This window comes from Pogona vitticeps, chromosome 2 (genome assembly GCF_051106095.1).
Source record: "Pogona vitticeps strain Pit_001003342236 chromosome 2, PviZW2.1, whole genome shotgun sequence".
In the NCBI taxonomy this organism is placed as follows: Eukaryota; Metazoa; Chordata; class Lepidosauria; order Squamata; family Agamidae; genus Pogona; species Pogona vitticeps.
Window position 1 is genome coordinate 312,254,616 of NC_135784.1, and position 19,792 is coordinate 312,274,407.

At 53.1% G+C, this 19,792-nt stretch overlaps 1 protein-coding gene across 2 annotated transcripts in view; it reads left to right on the plus strand.

Annotated features, from left to right (window-relative positions):
* The window catches only part of PHF24 (PHD finger protein 24), a 34,020-nt gene that overhangs the window by 3,852 nt on the left and 10,376 nt on the right, over positions 1-19,792 (plus strand). For both annotated transcript variants that reach the window (XM_072993050.2, XM_072993051.2), the window contains exons 2-4: positions 16,511-17,045; positions 18,297-18,482; positions 19,706-19,784. In XM_072993050.2, the coding sequence (XP_072849151.2) occupies positions 16,539-17,045; positions 18,297-18,482; positions 19,706-19,784 (772 nt within the window). In that variant the 5' untranslated portion in view covers positions 16,511-16,538. The remainder of the gene's footprint in view (positions 1-16,510; positions 17,046-18,296; positions 18,483-19,705; positions 19,785-19,792) is intronic.

Sequence of the window (19,792 nt, forward strand, 5' to 3'; positions counted from 1 at the left end):
TTGCCTTTGGGCTGTGTGCTGTTTTCCTTTCAGGAGGAGACGGAGGCAATGCTGGAGCTCAGCCGTTCCGCCTTCTCTCTCTCTCTGGCGCCCATTAATATTTCTCCATCGTTTCCATGCAGCACACCTACTGCTTCCTCGTTCATCCTCTTGCTGACAGCCGAGCTGCAAATCCTCTTTTTGTTCTGTCTTCCCAGCCTCTCTGGCTCGTCTGAGCGCCTTCCGAGCTGGAGCCCTTCTCGCTTCCTCTCTGCACACGCAGGCCCCTCCGGTCCTCTTCCTTGTCCTCTTCCCACTTCCTGCCCGCTTTGAAACCTTCGCTCGTCTGGAAGCAGACTTTGTGCAACCCACCGTTTCTTTCAGATGCCTCTTGCTTTTCTTCCTTGCTGGAAAGGTTTTGGATTTCTTTCCTCAGAATCAGAGGTTCAGGAAACTGAGACTGTCCGTCATGCGCTCCCTCCTCTCAAGAGTTTATCTGTCTGGGAATCTCACCCAACACTTGCTCCCGCCTGGTTCCTTCCACCCCGGGTGCTCCACTCTGGCCATCATATGGAGTGCTCCCTGCTGGGGAGGACCTGGCCAGTCCCAGCTGATCTGCTTGTGGTTTCCTCCACCGTCGGGAAGATGGAGGCCAGCGTGGACTTGGTTGGGTCCTACATTCCTGGCAGAGTTGGAGTTCCAAAAACGACTGGGGTTGTGGACGCCTGCCGTTGCCCCTGTCTCCCTCCCCTTTGGACCTGGAGCAATCTGCTCTGGGGGGGCCACCCTGCCCGTTTTCCATCTGGCTTGAAGGTCTGTAGAGGGCCCCACCAGCAGCAGCTCACCCAGTCTCACGCCACGGCTGTTGCTTTCTGCGCTCCAGATCGGTCGTGCATTTCTCTTGCAGGTGTACACACATCCTTCCCCTATAATGCTACTCCTCTTCCCTTCCTGTTTAGTCTCTTCCTTTTGAAGAGGTTCTACCCTTCAATTACTACATTCCAGCCGTGAGTCATCAGAACAGAGAGCCGTGTTTTTTTTCCTAATCTGAGAGTAGGAGCTAGCGATGGGCGTGACAAAAGATACTCTACTCATGTAGAGGGACAGTCTTTATGAGGGGCATGCAGATAATGTGTTTTGGACAACAAGTCCCAGAATTCTTCAGGCAGCTTTCGGGGAATTTTGGAAGTTGTAGTCCAGAACGCACACACATCTGCGCAGTTCTGTTCCCCACCTTTGGAATATCTTCCTCTGTCCTAGATTCCCTCCTGTTAGCCAGGATCCTCTCCATTCCTGATCTAGATATGGGTTCACTTTCACCTCTAGGACCCAGGTATGCCCTGTTCAATTATCCTGCCCCCCCCCCCCCGCCACTCCCCTTTGCAGTCTGCACGCTGGCCACAGGCATACTCTCATGGCTCCATCAGGAGGAACGGCTTTGCTGATACACGTGCATCTGTTTGAGAAGAGGCTGGGTGGCATCTGGGACCAACTGGGCGCCTGAGTTGGGATGCCATTGCAACCAAGGGCGAGGTCCAGCAGACCTCGCCACTGGCTTTCCTCTCAAGGCATGACCTCACCGTGCTGGGGAGCAGGCCATCTCCCCCAATGGGGCTGCCAAACACTCGCGGTGCTCTGAACGGGGGTGGAAATTCAACAGATATAGCTCCCAGCACTCTACCAAAAGAGCTGGAAGACTGTCCCTGTTGGGTATCCACCTGTGCAGCCACTGTGACAGAGCCAGGAATCGTGTGCTAGCTGAGGGAGCATGGGCCATCGGATTCCTTTGCATCCACTCTTGGGTTGGAAGCGGTTGGAGGCTGTTGTTGCTGTTCTGTTGACGGGTCATGTGCCAAAGGGCGGTTGGCTTTTCCTCTGAGTGGGCCAGTTGGCGTCTTGCAGGGAAATGTCCATTTGCTCTGAGAGCTGAGGCTCTGGAATAAGGTGGCCAAGAACAAAACCTGGAGGGGGGAATGTTTTCCAGGCCTCCAAAGCAGCAGCAAGGAGGAAGGGGGAAGGATGGCACCAGCAGATCTCGAGAAGGTCTTGGGCCACTGGAGCCGGAGGAAAAAAGGCCGACCTTGTGTCACATTTTGTTTTCTTTGGACAACGTGCCCCAGAATCCTCTGCCCGTCAGGGCCACGCAGCCCGAGGGCATTCTGAGGAGTCCAAACTGCTGGGCAGGCCGGTGGTTCAGGTCTCTGGCTGTGGAACCGAAGGCTGAGAGTCGGGTTCCTCCCTGGGCTTCCTTGGCAGGCGCTGGATCCCACGACCCCCTGGGGCCCCCGCCAGCTTGGCCCTTCCAAAGGTCTAATAATACTGTTGCTCTCATTGAAAAAGTAACTCTACCCAACTCTGAGCAAAGGTTTCGGGCGGGAGGACAGGGGGATCTCCCTGGTTGTCACGGGGGGGGGGGCTGTACCTCCTCAGCCTCCTCTTTTCTTTAAAACAGTGCCCTGGCTCTTGAAAGGGAGATGCTGGCTGGCGGGAGGTGGGAGCAGTGAGCAAAGATCGCACTCCCTTCCTGCCTCCCTCAGCCCAACCCTAAGCAATGCACAGTTCAACAGCAGGCATTTTCATGAACCCCGTGGACGGTTCTCTCCTCCTTCGGCACTCGGCCAGGCAATTAGCAACTCCAAGCAGATCTGGGTCCCACTGGCCTGGGCACACTTTGACGAAAGCTTCCCTCGTCACCTTGCTTGGGAATTGATGTTGGTAACTGCTCTTCCTGGTAGAAATTGGCCAGTCCGGGAGTGGGGGGGGGGGCTCAGCATTGTGAGTCAGGTGGCTCTCAGTCAGTCTTTCATAACTAGAAATTAGGACCCTCCATGGCTTCAGTCATGGTGGTCAGCCTCCTGGCCTCAGAGGCAGTGCATGCCTGTGCCTGTCGGGTCTCAGGGCATGAAAGGAAGGTGCAGAATACTTCCATGCTGCTTGAGGGCTTCCCAGAGGCAAAACTGCCGGCCCCTGAAGACGAGAATGCCAGGCCACCCGCCTGCCCTCAACCCCCTCGTCTCTCTTGATTTCAAATGCTCAGTGAGGTCAGACCTAGCTAGTCCTTGGAGGGGATGACATGAGGCTTTGCCAAGGATCTCCAGGCAGGGCTAGGAAGCCATTCTGCCTGGAACCCTGGAGAGACACCACGGCTGCTGGTGGTGGTCCAAGCTGGTAGCCCTGGGCTAGCTGGACCAAGAGCCTCACTCAAGGCTACAGCATTTCTATCCATCCAGATGAAGCAGGGGGGCCTTCAAGCCAACCCAACAGATCCCTTGCGGTGTTTGCATGTAGAAAAAGCTCCATGTGGACTCAGAGTAGAGGTGCACCCAGGCGCATGCAATGGCTGGCCTTGCATACAGGTGGGCGTGCCTTTCTGTATGCCCAGGTGGGAAGCCTTCTAGCCCAGGGGACCAGCCACAGCGGCTCAGAGGCTGCTTTCCAGCTCCATCTGCTTGTGCCACTATGGCTGGCTTCCCGTTATCTTTGCACCTGTGACGGAGTGTCAAAATCACGTGCTCATCATCATCTGGGATTCAGCACCAGAATCTATTTTGTAGATCTAAATGAGTGCCTCTGAGCACATGCAAAGCGTCTGCTCCCTTCTTCCCCAGAAGCTGCCTATGGCACTATTGTCTTCTGCCTGTTAGGTTTTTGACTGTGCAGCCGTGGGTGAAAGTGGGGGGGGGCTGTTGAGGACAGACCCACCCACCTCTTCTACCCACAGACACCCATTTTTCCAATCCCCAGAGCCTCTTGGATGTGCAGCCGCCATGCATGTCCCGCGCAAAACGTGCCAAGGAAATCTCCTTGCATTTCCTGGTCGCAACTTTTGAGATTAGCAGGAGCAGAAGAGGGGCGGTGCTGTGTTTGGCGTGTGCCGCTGGGCCTGCGTGCTTTGTTTGTGGGCCAACATGACCCTGCAAAATGGCATGCCAGCCCCTTAGGTGCCCGCCTCAGTTGGCACGCCTTTTGCTAGCTACTGCCCGAAGTGAATTTGGGAGGAGAAAGACACACACAACAACAACAACAACACAGGGCTCAGCTGGCAGGCTTCCAGCGCTGCTTTGGCTGGTTTATTTTGACGAGGGCCGTTTCGCTGCAATTATTCATAAGAATACTTTTAGGCACCAAAGCAAAGCACTGCTCCCCCATCCTGCCAGAAAGCAGGGAACCAGGCGCATCTCACAAGCTGATGGAAGCCTCGCCCTCGCCTGGCGATCCTTCCCGGAAATCTGACTTTATGCCGTGTGTCTCCTCACAGCCAGTGGGGTGTCGTGGACAGGAGTGTCGGGGTTCAAGTCCCTGCACAGCCACCGAGAGTGCTTTCTCGGGAGGTGCGCTCCTTGAACCTCTCCCCTGTCCAGGGTCCTGCGCCGTGTTGCAGAGGTCCTAGAGGAGGGCTGGGGAGCAGGTCACAGGGTGCCGGCACCTCTCAGACCAGGCTCATTTTGGAACTGCTCCTTTCCTGGACCTTCTCGGTGGGGGGGGGGGGAGCCTGGGGTCTGGGCCGGGACTTCTTGACTTCTCTTTGCCATCTCCCCAATCCCTTCTCGAAAGACACTTATTTCCTTGGCTGCCTTTTTTCTCCTTTTACAGGTGGCCTGATGTCATTATCGTCTCATCTGTGACTCAGCCAAAGCATGCAGGCTGACAGAGTGTTTTATGTATTGGGGGAGGTGGGGGGGGAGCTGGTCTGCTCTATGAATTTCTGTGGGGCCACAGCAGGCTTAAAAGGGGTTTAACCAGCAGATGGCCTGCAGCATTTCCTCCAAATGCCCTCAGGCACCAGGAGGGCCCCTCTTCCCTCCCTTCCTCCCTCCCTCCCTCTGCAGCTCTGACACATCAACTTGATTTGATTTCATCATTTGTCCCAAGACAGAATCCACAGAACTGTAAAGTCAGGAGGGACCCTGACTTTAAGGGTCATTTTCAGTCCAGCCCCTTGCTGGGCAATTGCATAGGAAATGCACAGCTCCGACCTCCCTGCCCCACAGCTGGCCAGCCTCACACAGGAGAGTCCCCCACCTTCTTCGGTCCTCCATTCCAGCAGTTAAACAGCCCTTACTCTCAGGAAGTTCTTCCTGACCTTTACGTGAAGTCTCCTGTCTTGCTACTGGAATCTGTTGCTCCAGGTTTGGCCTGTGTGGCTGCAGGGGAAAAAGCATGCTTGCCTTCCCCGTGGCAGCCCTTCTCGGAGCTGAAGAGGGCTCAGCTTCCATCTTCCCAGCGTCTTCACTTTCCTCCAGACAGACTCCAGCATGTTGATGTTTCCCTCATATTCTGGATCTTCAGAGCTCAGCCCCGTGCTCCAGGGGAAGGGAGACCCAAACTAAGAGAGGGCCGCAACGACTGCTCTAGATCTAGGGGTGTCTGTGTGGAACTACCTTAATCTTGGATGGGCTGGGGGGGAGGGATGCATGGCAATATCTACTCATCCATTTGGACCAGCGGAGGTCCAGGCCAGGCCTCAACCCGGAGCAAGGCACGAGATCTTTGAACCAGGCTAGCACTGAGGCGCTGCAGGGGAAGAACCGTGGAAGAGGACGGTTCAAGGCTTGCTGGTGGCCTTTTGAGAGGCAGCTGGTTGGCCAGTTTTAGAACCAGGCACTGGACCCAATGTCCCCCACCCACCCACACCGGATCTCACCCAGCTGCCCGCTTCTTCTCATTTCCTCGTGTCCTCATCTCACAAGATCTCCAGCTGTGGCCCAACAAAGGAAGGGAAAGAGCGCGGCGGAGAAAATGGATTTTACTTGCCCAGCAGTGTCGGCAATGGCCTTTCCCGCTTTTTTGTTCCAACGGCAGCCTTGCTTTGGAGATGCCAGATGAAGCTCCCAGCTAGAATTCCATTAAAGTACAAGCTAGACATACATTAATTAGGAAAGAGGGATGCATTAGCTTCGCCCTCGGCTCAGTGGGTGATCTGTTCCTCTTGTGTAATCTTTGCTAGGCAGAGAATCTACATGGAAGGCAGAACAGGCTCCCCCCCCCGCTTCTCCCTTGATGAGGGCTGGTCTTGCAGAGAGAGGTTAGGCTCCCCTTCTGGAGCCCCACGAGGCCAGCATGACCTCTTCGGAAAGCTGCAGGAAAGGGTCCCCAACCTGGGGAGCAGGTGCTTTTACTAGCAGAGGTTTTATAGCTCTGCAGCTGTTCCACATCACCCTTCCTGTCCTCCGTAGGCTCTCTGTGGCTTTGATTTATGGGTTGGGAAGCCAGGCTCGTAGATATCCATGACTGGGAACTCCCCCGTGACACACACACACACACACACACACACACACACACACACACACACACACACACACACACACACACACACACACACACACACACACACACACACACACACACACACACACACACACACACACACACACACCCCTGGCCATCAAGAAGACCCAATTCAAGGAAAGCATTCTGTTTGATCTCATTGGATGTTTTCTGGGTTTGCCACCAAAGTTCAGTGGGAAAATGCTACAAGACCTTTTAAGCACTTGCCTGTTGATGAAGTCCTGATGAAGACTCAAACATCACATTAAGGAGCGGGGAGACACATATTCCTCAAGAGCAAGCTCTCCCACCATGGGATTTTCTCAGAGAGGTAAATTAAGCCCAGTCTCCCCTGCCAATAGCCTGTTTGTTTTTGTAAATTGCCCAGAGTGGATTTCTCCAGATGGGCAGTATAAAAATCAATCAATCAATCAATCAATCAATCAGTCAGTCAGTCAGTCAAAGGAAGGAAGGAAGGAAGGAAGGACGGACTGATGATGGATGGAAGGAAGGAAGGAAGGAACAGCATGCTAAAAGCAAGACAGACAGATTTTTAAAAAGGCAGGTGCTAAGAGACAAGAGTCTTTCGGCCCTCTTGCCAGGCACCTCTGCAAAATTGAAAAGCGATGAATGTATTTGCCTGCCTGATTCTCAGAGCTGGGCTTGCCGAAGAGGGGAAGTGATTAGCAAAAGAACCGTCATGAAGGCAATTCAGTCTGTAATCGGTAACCGAGGAGGAGGAAAGAGACTAGATGATTTCCTGGTTCCTGGGCAGGCGATCGCTTCACCCTGGGGTTCTGCCCGGCCGTCCTTTCCCAGAAGGTGGGTCAGGCACATCTCCCCAGCATCCGCCATACAAGCCTGCCACATTCTTTGCTTGTTCTGTGGGGATGAGAGAGGCTGTGGAACAGCTGCCACTGAAGCCTCTGAGTGAGGTTCCCACATCTCTGTGATTTTCCCCTGAGGTCACTCAGAATTCAAAACACAAAACCAAACCCAACCATCATCCTAGAAAAAACCATCCTTGAAAAAGATGTCCTTAAATCAAAGCACAAACTGGTCTCCAGGAAGCAGAGAACAGGGCTGAGAAAGTGAAAATAAAATCACAGGGCATCTGCTGGTTCCACAGCTGACCACTCCCACGGCGTGGCCTCATGGCGCAGTGGCTAAACTGCAGTCCTGCAGTCAAAGCTCTGTTCACAACCCGGGTTCAGTCCCAGGCATGCAGCTTTGCGGGGGCTCCTGGATTGGTTTCTGAGCCTGGATGCCCAGATTTCGGTGGTGGCCTGGAGCGCCTTTGCACCATTGAAACTGTGCCTGTTCCTGGAGAGGTCTGATCTGCCCACAGTGACACATGCCTTCGTGACATCCCGGCTGGAGGACTGGAATACTCTCTATGTAGGGCTACCTATGGAAAGTGTCTGGAAACTTCAGTGAGTCCAAAATGCAGCAGCCAGATTGCTGACTGGGGCTGGTCACAGGGATCAGACACAACTGGTTACAGCAGTTGCCTGCCAATCTGTTTTGGGGCACAACACTGTTTCTAACATATATAATCCCCCCACTCTCTATTTCTTTCTTTCTTTCTTTCTTTCTTTCTTTCTTTCTTTCTTTCTTTCTTTCTTTCTTTCTTTCTTTCTTTCTTTCTTTCTTTCTTTCTGCTTTCCCCGCCACTGTCATGTCCATGTCATTTTTCAGAAAGGCACTGGCCATTTGGAAAGCCCCCTCTGCTTTGTGGGGATGGAAAGGAGGGGTGGTGAGTCAGGGCGGAAGGAGTGGCCGGATCAGGCAGGAGGACTTCCCGCAAGGCTCAGCCAGTGATCAATAATGAGCATATCAGCTCTCAGTGATGGTGGTGGTGATAAGCAGAGGAAGCCGCCTGTTTGAGCAAGGTGGAGAGCTGGCATGGGGTTTGCCTGCCAAATCCTGGGGGTGGAATTCTGCATTTCCCATGTAACAGATGACAGCCTAAATCTTACCCAAATGTGGCGCAGCAGACAAAAACCAAGGGTGGGGCCAATGGGGAGGGGCCGGGGGGGCAACCTCTGCAGACAGGATGCGGTCTGTGTGGATGTGCATGAGCTAGGCAAAAATATATGGCTATATGGTTTGTGTGCAAGCCAGCGTGTGAGGCAGGGGATAAGTGTTTTAAATAAACAGAGAGGAAGAGAGAGGTGTACATGATCAAGTCTGGCAAATATTTGCGCCCCTCCCCAGAGGGATTTGGGGCCAAGAGCCAGCATTTCCAAGCTGTTTCCGGGCAAAGGGCCCTGAACTACAAGGATCTGACCTTCATCTTCAAGGATGTCAGGGTACTAAGAGTGGGGGAGCAGGTTCGATTGGGGGATGAAAAAGCAAGCGGGGGTCAAAGGGAGCCCTGGAGGCATCCAGGGACCTGCTTCCCCCCTGCCCCTCCCTCCCAGAACATAGTGGTGGTGGTGGTGGTTGCTCCGGCTGTTGCTGTGATGTGCTGCCAGGTCATCCTTCTGACCTTAGCAGGGTTTTGGAAGCTTGCGAGATGCCCATGGAGCGGTTCCGGCTGCACTCCTTCCGAGAAGAGCAGCGTTTTGCTCTTGTGGTGCAGATCCTTCTCCCTTCCTGTGGCACGGCTTTCTCCTCTGCAGGCGACTCTTCATTCAAAAAATTGTTGTTGGGGGGAACTGAGTTCTCCAAGAGGAGCTCAAGACTCTGAACCCTCTTGGTGGGCGAAGAGACACTTCTCATCCTCTCTCCTCATCCAAGGAAATAAATGCCAGCCCTTGGGAGAGTTACACTTCAAAGCAAACAAGCAATCTTCCCCCAAGCCAGTACGCATCAGAGTTGTCAAGGAAGGAAGGAAGAACAGATGGGTGGGAGGACAGAAGGATGGATAGATAGTTCCCTGGGCTGTGGGAAATGCCTGCACATGCCTTCCTTCCAAGGTGTTCTGTGAGGACTTTTGCACTGACCGAGCGGGGTCAGGGCTTCAGCCGTGGTATCGGGGACAGGGGTGTTATTCCCCCCAGCCTGGCCATGGTTTTGCCTATGAGAGATCAGGAGAAAGATGATGGGACCCCCAGAGGCTGTCTTCTGTAGCACAGCAAAGGAGAGGGCATGGCAGGACCGTGGGGTGCTGTTCCCTGTTCCCACAGACCAGCCCTCTCTCCTTATTTATTGGCCGAAGATGGATTTCAGAAGGACACGACAGAATGGAGAAGATAATGGGTTTAAGACAGAAAGGAGAAAACGCTGCTGGTCCCACCGTGTCCGGGATCTGCTAGCTGAGTAAGGGGGACATCTCAGGAACAAACAGCCTGGAGGCCCCTTTGCCAGCTTAGGGACAGGATCGTTACCTACAGGAGGCCTCTTGCTCAGAGAGGGATGTCGGCTTGCCAGGAGGCAGAGGGCAGGTGCCCCACACAGAAAGACCTGGGCTCCTCGAGCTGGGAAAGGAACCTCGCTTGGAGGCCAGGAGAGCCCAGTCCGGGCAGGGGAAATCGGAAGGCGGCATCTTTGTGGTTCTGGATAACCACGCCCAGAGCACATCTCCAGAAACACAAAGCGCCACACCTCTATCTCGCACAGATCGTTCCAGGCTATCTACAGGGACCAGGGGAGGGTCTGGCCTGGCCCACGGCAGCTTTCTGAGCTCACAGTGCTGGCCAAACTCGGTCACGCCAGAGCGGCTGGCCACGTCTCTTTCCCATGGAGGTCCTTTATTGCCTCTTACAACCAAAATCAACTCTGGAAGGCTGCCAGTGGAAGCCGAGGGAGAGGTGGAGGCAGCAAGAAAGAGCTGCATCGACATTTCTCTTGCTGCTATCTCTTCTGTTAAAATGGCCCTGCTGCTTTTCTCTGCATCAGAGCCAAGAAAAAGAAAGAGGGTGGTGGTGGGGGGGACAAAAGGAAGGCAAGCCCCTGGAGGAAGGGGGTCTGTTAGTGAAGCCATGGCCAGCCAGATGAGGGAAACCCTCTCCTCCTTTTTCTTCTCCTGCTCCTGACCACCCTTGCCTCCCAGACCACCTGAGGAAAAGAGGCTCACAGCTGCACTGCCCCTCTTGTCCAAAGCCCCTCGTGTCGGTTTTGAAGCCACTGGCAATGGTGCGGCTAAAAATATTGTAAATAAATAAATAAATAAATAAAAGAAAACACATTGCAAAAAAGGAGAGAGAGAGAGAGAGGTCTAGCAGTAAAGAAACCAAGGAGGGAGTAGAAAAGGTTGAATGCCTTAACTGAAAATCTAGCCCGTGGCTTATGATGGTTCACTGGGTTAGAAATCCAAATTTTCTCAGGTGGGTATTACCTAATACTGTTTGGTGTTTATCAGGCAGAGTGAAAATGACTCTAACCCTGTTGTATTAGTGTAATGATACAGAACCCTCTCTGGGAATTGTGTTCATTCTTCTCCTCCTTTAACCCAGAGTAACAACAAACTTTGGTTTTGTTGGCCAAATGGGCAGGACCGTCTTGAAGTCTGTCTGGTGAAAGCCGTGAGCGTGGATGGCCAGATGTGCCTTAATGAGGCCATGTTGCCTGAGGACGATTCCTCCTTGCTGGGCTTAGATTCCAGGGATGCATGTAACTTTGAGCGAGCTTATCTTGCCAAGGGCAGCTTTACAATGTTCACCTCAATTAATTAAAAAATCTGGAAGGCAAAGGTGGAGCTGGAGAGAACTTCAAGAAGAAGAATGTACAACTGGCCATTATTACAAGTACAGTATTTGGTATTCAGACGCTAAAATCCTGTTACGTTATGACTCGTGCGGAAGGCCAACAGTGTAACGTTCAGCGACTTCTAGCTGGCAATTAATGAGTCACTGCTGGGATTCTCGGAGGCTCATGGGCCTGCTGGCTTGGCACACATTGAAGGATCCTGGATGTTTTAAAGAGCCAACTTAAGACCTGGCTCTTTAAGTATGCCTTCCCTCCTCTCACTACTTGATCTTTACATTTATATCTTTATCTTTTCCATCTTGAACAATATAATTATTATTGTTTTACATTGCTGGTTTTTAATTGCTTTTTTGCTATTTTTATTGTAAGCCACCCAGCGTAGACGTGGTCTAAATGGGTGGGGTATAAATTTAATTAATTAATTAATTAATTAATTAATCCCAGCCGAGACTCATTAACTGTCAGCTAGAAGCAGCTGAACGTTACATCATTTGCCTTTCGTGTGAAAAACAATACAACAGGAATTCAGCCATACTGAGCTTATAATTATTAAACAGAATTGACAGGTCTGGGGATTGGAAATGTATCAGCCACAATCCTGTTGCACACATTTACACCATGCAAGAAAGGTAGCCCAGTGCCTCCAGGGGCTGTCTGTCCCAAGCTCTCAGCACCCAAAGGTATAATCAAAATCTCCTTTCCTGCCTTTTGAATCCATTGGTTCACATGCAACTCTTCGGAGCTGTAGAAAACACCCTTCTAACATAAAACAACTTGCTTATTTTGTAGTTTATTTAGAAAGGGGGGGGGAGAGAGAAAAGAAACAATTCAAAAGGATAAAAAGGTGAAAGTTCAAACAGCTAGAAGAAATGGGTTTTCAAAAAGTGAAAGCAAATATGGACACAGACTTACAGTATTCAGGCAGGAAACAACAACCAGGAAAGAATAAAAGCTAATGCGTCCTAGCTATACTCCCACCTGAGTGGAGAAACAGCATCTTTCTGGGAATGCACAGCATGCAAAATCCCAGCATGGCATATTAAGAGGGCAAACAGACTAGAGTGGTCTTAAGTGACTAGATAGGCGGGATATATAAATAAATAAATAAATAAATAAATAAATAAATAAATAAATAAATAAATAAATAAATAAATAAATAAATAAATGTGAGAATCAGACTGAGTCCACTTCAAGCAGCAGGGGAGCCAAGCAAGGTTCTCCTATGAGGCAGGCCAACATTCCCACTTCATTCTCATGGTTCCTCAGGACAAAAGGCAGCTTTCTTGCGATGATGCCCCTCCCCCTTCCCAGACCCACATAATTCCTTGGGAGGAATCCATCTGAGTCCTTTCAAGTCAGGGATAGAGATGCTGGTGGTCCCTTTTGGAGACGCTCTGATATATCCTCCTATAAAGATAAGCAAGGAGGGAAGCATCTGTTCCCCAACTCAGTCTTTCCTTCAAAGTGTTCTATAGCAGGAGATCAGGTGGAGGTGCAAAATCTCCATTTCCACCCTGACCCTTTGGCTGTGAGGTTGATTTCTCCAGTTCACAGAAGAATAGAAGAGTTCTGAAACTCAAATTCATATTTCATACACCCGAAGTTCGTTATCTTTTCACAATATGCCTGCCAGGGCTTTCTGAAACTTGACAGTAATTGCATTCATTTATTTTTTATCTCCATTTGTACATCTAGGCAGATCGTTCTTTCTTTACTTGTATCAGAGTGATGCACAATTTAAAATTATGAACGTATATGAAATAAAGGTAAAAACAAAATGTAAAGATAATTCAACTATTTTTGACCAGAAGCGAGCTACTTCAATAGCATTATCTCAGCCATTTGCTAGATAATCTTCTGAACACATAGTGGAGCATAAATTGCATGGACATATATGCTGCATGGATTGAATTTCTCCACAGTCACAGAATATTTGTCCTCTCTCCAAGTAGCCCCATTTTACTGGATCATTCTTTGATCTTCCTACTTCACTTCGAAGTCTATTGAGTGACTTCCAGATGGTCCAGCCAGAGTCTTGTCCTGGTGGGAGACACTCTTTGGCATTCCTCCATTCGGCAAGGTGTGTAGCTTTTGTTCTCCACAGGTTTAGCCTAGTCTCTTCTCACCTCGTATTGAGGGCTTGAGAGGTGTGCTGGAAACATCTCCTCAATTTTAGCTGTTGTTTAGGAGGTTGGTGTCCATGTACTGGATGGGTTTGGTGTTCTATTACCTTCTTTCATTCATGAGTTGCTAGCACCTCTTAACATATTTCTCAAGGGGCAATGCTAGTCCATTTCAATGGGAGTAGGTTCCAGGCAGACAGTAACAATCCTGCATGATTCATTACGAGTTACATCCACTTGTTTGGTATGTGTCGATTTGTACCATGTGGCACTAGCCTATTCTGCTGTGGAGTACAGAAGAACAAAGCTGTCGTTTATATTGTTTGTGGGTGTGCACCCTAGTTTGATCCAGCATTTCCTAAATATGTTATTTTCTGGCAGCAACTTTCTGTTTAGTGTTAAGACAACTTTTTTTGTGGGTTGGGTTTGATCCAGATTGGCACCCAAAAACTCTGGGGTAGGGCAGTGTTCCAAAATCTTGCCTTCCCAGCTAACTCAGAGCTTCCTCTCTGTTCTTTAAGCCACAGGCTTGTGTTTTTAAAGGGTTTGGTTTCAGCTGGTTGATTTTTGTAATATAAGGAAAGCTCTTCTAACACAGAGGTTAGCTGTTCGGTGGCCTCAGAGGTTTCCCCCTCGGCTGTCAAGGCAAGATCATCAGCACAGATGAAACTCCTGGAGGATGGGAACACCACAGGTTGATCATTTGTATAAATGTTAAACAGTTATGGAGCCAGGACACTAACCTGTGGCAGGCCGTTCCTTTGATTTCTCCAGCGTTTGCGCCTCCCTTGGAATTCAACAAAGAAGCGTCGGTTTTGAAACAGAACAGTGACCATTTCTGTTCGTCCATGATTTTTAGTAAGGGGGTAGAGCTTTTTGAGCTGCTGTGAGGTCGACAAAGGCTGCTCCAGTTATTTTATGCATTTCAAAACCATCTTCAATTTGCTGGGTTGAATTCAAGATTGGAGCCCTATAACTCTTCCCAGGTCAAAAGTCTGATTGTTTTGGAATTTTCTTAGACTCTGTAAACTGCAGAGCTGGAAAGAAGCTTATAGATCAAATTGGAGTCCAGCCCCTGTCATGGAGACCCAGAGGGGAAATTGAACTCCCAACCTCTGGCTCCACAGCTGGATACCTAAACCACTGAGCTAGCCAGCAGTTCTCTCCCTCTCTCTCTCTTTCACAGGGTTGGGGACGGCGACTAGACAGTTTAATATCATTTGTTCAAACGAAGTGGCCTCGTAGGGAGTATCTTTGGTGGTTTGATGGTTCTTTGCTTGGTTTCAGGAAAGCTGTTCCTTTCATCTTCTGCCATGTTTCTGGAATTTGCTTGCTCATCTAGCTGTTATGAAAGAGTTGGAGGAGCCACTCCTTTGCGTTCTGCCCAAAACGTTTAATTTATTCAGATTTATTGAGCCCCGTCTAGGCAGGCTGATCCTGGTGACCCACATTCTCCAGGAACAAGTTCTCGGGGGAAATTTTAATGAACAGGCAAGCATTGAAGTGGAGCAAATGTTACGGTAGGCCTTTGTGTAAGTGAGCAAATAAGGAAAATGACTAGATGGATGAAATATTTTTTGCTCTAAAACGGGGATGGCATCCCTTGAAGAGGGAAACTTGCTGCATGCTCGGCAAATAACGACATGATGCTAAGTCAGTTCCAACTTAGGGTGATCTTTCTCAGAGTTTCCTCCCAGATACAGAATACTCATTATAAGTGGTTCGCCTTTCCCCTGGGGCTGTGCAGCTTGCCCAAGGCTACCCAGGCTGGCTCTTCGGGGGGGGGGGATCCAATTCCTGACCCAGGTGCTCCATCTCACTGAGCTATCCAACCAGCTCAGCAAAGACTAGAAGCTGCCTAAAAGGCAGAGTTGCCGTTTTGGGGAGGGGGGCAGGGGTTGGAGCTAAGCTTTCAGGCATTGGTACAGGGGAAAACATCAACAAGGGGACTCAGATGAGAAGTTCAACGATCAAAAGGGAAGCAAAGGGGACTTTAATCAGTTTGTTACAGGGTTAAAAACCCATGGATGGACCCCTGAAAATACAAACCACAGAAAGGAGGTGGGCCGCGTAGGAAGTTAGTTGCAAGGAGCAGTAAAAGTCAGGGCTGAAAATAAGTCGGGGCCAGGAAGGTCATGGTTTCCTGGGATCCTGCTAAGAGATCCTTCCTTAAGAGGAGAATCGCAACTCCGGGAGCTGCTGTGAAGAGGGAGGTGGGAGAGCTTAGCAAGATCTCAAGAGTAGGAGGACAGGCGGGCAAAGGTCCCCGTCAGAGCCAGAAGGAGGAGGCCTCGGGAAGGACAGCAAACAGGCTGGTGAGATTGCCTGGCGAAAATCCCAGGTTCTGCCGCTCAAAATAGCGATTTCGGCTTAAAATAGGCTACGGGAGGCTTCACGTTGAGCTGAGTGGCTTCGGCAGAGCAGCAGGAAAGGGGCGACACTTCTTGAGGCCGGCACCGCCAGCAGGACTGACCGCTTTGGGAGACGCTCACGGGAAGGCAGCCAAAAGGGGGCCCTTTGGAAGCCTTCAGCGGGGCCTCGGGCGGGGCCCGCTCCTCCAGCCCTGCCTTTGGCCCAAAGCAGAAGAGGAGGATGCCCAAAAGGCCGTGGAGGGGGGGGGCTCAGAGCAGAAGTGGGGGGGGGCTTTCCTACACTGACCGCGGTCTCTGTTGGGACTTAGCAGAGGGCCACGTACCCAAGGCAGTTCACGTGGGTCTCCCCCTCCCTCCCATCACCCCACCACTACCCTGTCAGGTCAGCCACCAGGCTGAAGAGAAGCCAGAGGCCCACCACGTCTTGGACCGAGTGGGTTTCGTGGCCTAACAGAGACATGAGCCCACGTTTCCCGAGTTCTCGCCCTGCCCTCTCCTCAGGACCCTGCTGTGGCTCTTGGACCACAAAGGCCCCAAAGCTGCCATGAACCACACGGGTCACCCATGTGCACGCACACACACGTGTGCACACAGAGGAGCACGGCCACCCACAGAAAAGTCTTCTGGGCCGGAAGCTTTTCCACAGGCAGGTGGGCAGGAGACCCTCTCTCTCTGGGAGGGGAACAACCCTCTCCTTCCAGAAAGTTTGTGATGCCCTAAAACCGGTTCAGCCTCCACCCTGGTGGTGGGACAGGGTTCCTTCTGGCTGGGCACTATCCACCACCCTCCTCCACTTTTTCTCATTCAAGCTCCTGCCCTCCACTCTCATTCTCTGTGTGTGTATGTGTGTGTGCCTGGGCGCGCGCGCGTGCGTGCGAGAGAAAGTGGGGCAGGGGGGCGCGAGGCTCTGCCGCCTTCACCGGGGAACGCTGTGGGATGTGAGGAAGGGCATCCGCCCCGGGGCTCGCCAGACGGAGGAGAGTTCAAGCGGCACCGGGTGTTTTCCGCGCCGGCCCGAGAGGGGACGGGGCGGCGGAGGCGGGGCGGGGTGGGGGTCCTTGTGAGCGCCGGCGGCCCAGCGGGCTCGCTCTCTCCCTCTCTCTCCTGTCTCCGCAGGGCACCGAGGCGAGGCGGCGCCGCAGCCATGGGGGTGCTGATGTCCAAGCGGCAGACGGTGGAGCAGGTGCAGAAGGTCAGCCTGGCCGTGTCGGCCTTCAAGGACGGGCTGCGCGAACGCCCGGCCGCCGCCGCCGCCACCACCGGCGCGGGGAAAGCCCGGCGCCCGGCCGAGGGGGAGGCCAGCCGGCGGGGCACGCTGGCCGAGGGGCCGCTGGAAGAGGAGCTGGGCCGCGACGAGGCGCCCCCGGAGACAGCGGCGGAGGCGGCCCGGGACCCGCAGGACGACGGCGCGGCGCGGCGGGAGCAGCAACAACAGCAGCAGCAGCGGGAGGAGGACGAGGACGAGGACGCGGCGGCGGCGGAGAGCGGGCGGCGCCGTCGGGCGGCCTGGGCGCGGCTGCGCGACGGGCGCGGCGTGGAGCCCGAGGAGTTCAGCGGCAGCAAGCGCTTCACGCCGCCGGCCCCGGTCCGGCCCCGGCGGGACCCGCGCGACGACGAGCCGCTCGAGATCCCCCTCGAGCCGCGCGAGCAGGTGGGCGGCCCGGCGCCGCGGGGAGACGCGCGCACACGCACGCACCCCTCGCCGGGAAGGGCGCCCCCAGGCAGGCATGCAGGCAGGCAGGCAGGCAGGGCGAGATGGAGCGGGGCAGGCGGGGGGGGGGGCGCGGGAGGCCGGCCCCGGCCCCCCCCCAGCTCTTCAACGGGCGGCCCTTGCCCGTCGGGGGGCCCGGCGGCGGCGGACCTCGGGCTTGCTTTAGCCCCCGCCCCGCCCCGCCCGGTTGCCGCGGGCCTCCTCACGCGCCTCTGGGCCGCCGCGCCCTCGGCTCCGGGAGGCCGTTGTCCGACGGCTGGCACAGCCATCCCAGGAGGTTCTTCCAGGTGTTCCCCCCCCCTTGCGCGCGCCAACTTTCGCCTTCTTGCCGGGCCTTTGCGTTACGCCGTTCTGTTTCACAGCCCCTGGTGCGGGTAGGTAGCCCTAGAGTGACATTGGAGCCCTTCGTTTTACCCGCCCGGGAGCCTCCTCCTGAGAAGCAGCGCCAGAATCTGCAAGAGAGCACCTGCCCGGGCGGCGGCCGCGGCTCTTCCTTCAGCTGGGTCGCAGGTGCGGCCTCAGCCGCGCCGCGAGAGCAACATTCCGGCCGGGATGCCCGGGAACATTCCCCGCCCCATCTGGTTTCGGAAGCCGAGCTGGGTCAGGGCCGGTTGGTCCAGGGGCTGGAGGCGCGGGTGAACACCGAGGCTCTCGAGGCAAGGCTGGGAAAGAATCTTAAGGGCCTGGCGCACTGCAGGGCAGCTCCGGACGCTCCCCCCTTCCTGGAGCGCCCCCCCCAGCGCCCGTTGCTGTGGTTTTAAGGGAGCGGGGGCTTAAAGACGAGCCCCCAGGCGCAGTGGCTGGACGACTGTCCTGCAGCCAAAACTCTGCTGACAGGACTAGAGGTCCAATCCCAGGTAGCGGGCTCAAGGTTCACTCAGCCTTCCATCTTTCCAAGGTCGGGAAATTGAGCACCCAGCTGGCTGTGGGAAGGGAGGCGATATGGCTTCTGCATCATGAGCTTGTAAACCACCCGAGAGTGCTTTAAGTGCTATGGGGGGGCACGGTATATAAGCCACCCGTTTTGCTTTGCTTTGCTTTAAGACTGGCCTGGGGGCCCGGCCTGGAAAGGGCCCCTTAGGTCTCTCCTGCTCCAGGAAGGTGCCGGAAGGGGAACCCCGTCTTGATTGTGCTGAGCCCGCCCTGCCACCTTCTTCTCTCCCCCACCTCCACCAACCCCCACCCTCCCAGGTAACCAATGACGAGATGTGTGAAGTGTGTGAGGTATGGACGGCAGAGAGCCTCCTGCCCTGCCGCGTGTGCACGAGGGTCTACCACGACGGCTGCCTGCACCGCATGGGCTTCTTGGCCGAGGGCGATGCCACCGAGGTCCTCGAGGCGGCCCACACGGAGACCGGCTGGAGCTGCCACTGCTGCGTAAGCCGAGGGTGCCGGGAGGAATGGAGAAGGCTGGCGTTTGGCTTCTGCCTTCCCGGTGGGGAGGGGATGATGGGGTTTGCATGGGGACGATGGGAGGTGTAGTCTGACACAGCTGGCTGGCCCCAGGGTTGGAGAAAGCTAATGACCAGGGAAGACGTCGCAGGTGGGAGGGACTGAGCCAGCGGGCTGCGGTTGAGCTTCCCATCAGCAACTCATGGTCACGCTTGCTGGGGAGTGTGGGCCTTGTAGGCCATAAAAATAACTTTTCCAGGCTCTGGTGATTACTCCTGTAGGAACACCATTTTCCAGTAATTGGACCCTATCAGCTTCTGAGTTTGTATTAGGCTGGAACAACTCAATCCGGTACACGCTGACTTGGAAAAAAGTGGCTTATTGTGCTTTAGTCATTGGTCAGAGAGCATAGATTGCACTTTTAATTCATGGGGTGGGTAGAAGGACTCTCGTGCAGATCCAGCTAACTCAGGTTTCCCTGTAAATATTCACAGTTGTGCCCTTCTAACCTCAAAATTTTACCAAGTGGACAGTTTTTTGGTGATGTTGAGGTTAAGGAGTACGAAACAGACATTATAGATACCATGTGCTTAGAACAGGAAGTTCCTTAACTTTTGAAAGTCTCTGAGTTCACAGTAGGAGCTTTTCTCACTTCACAGAATGTGCAAATGAGCTTCCCTTGATTCATGATTTGTCTTCAGGACCTTAATCACAGGATTTCTCTAAAGCTTGTATAATAAGGAAAACGCAGAAACAAATGGATTTATTTCCATGTCAGTGTTTGAGGATCAGGGTCTACTTCCTTAAATAAGTTTTTTGTTTAGCTGCTATTAGATATACATGACTGTTTCTCTGGAAACATCCTGTTTGGAGTCTGATTTTGCAGATGGAAAAGGCAGCACCATAAAGTGCGCTTTCACTCATCACAGGCTATGCACATCCTGTTTGGGCCCAAACTCTGCTAAATAAATACATAAATGTATGAGTAAGCCATTCTTAGCATGTAGCAGGCTTCCAACATTCCTTGCTGAGTATTGCTTTTCCCCTTCAGAAAGTGGCTAAATTATGCCGGGCAGGTGCTTGAGCATGCACATTTCTTTCAGTTGCACAATCTGTTTGCAAAACTAGACATGTGTGCCACACACAAAAAAAAATTATCCTTTTCCCTCTCCCCCACACACCCCTCTTGCCACCCATCTCAACCCCAGGACAACCTCAACCTGCTACTCACAGAGGAGGAGATGAGCAGCCTCTCCGAAGCCTTCCAGCAATGCAACATCACCCCTGGTAAGTCG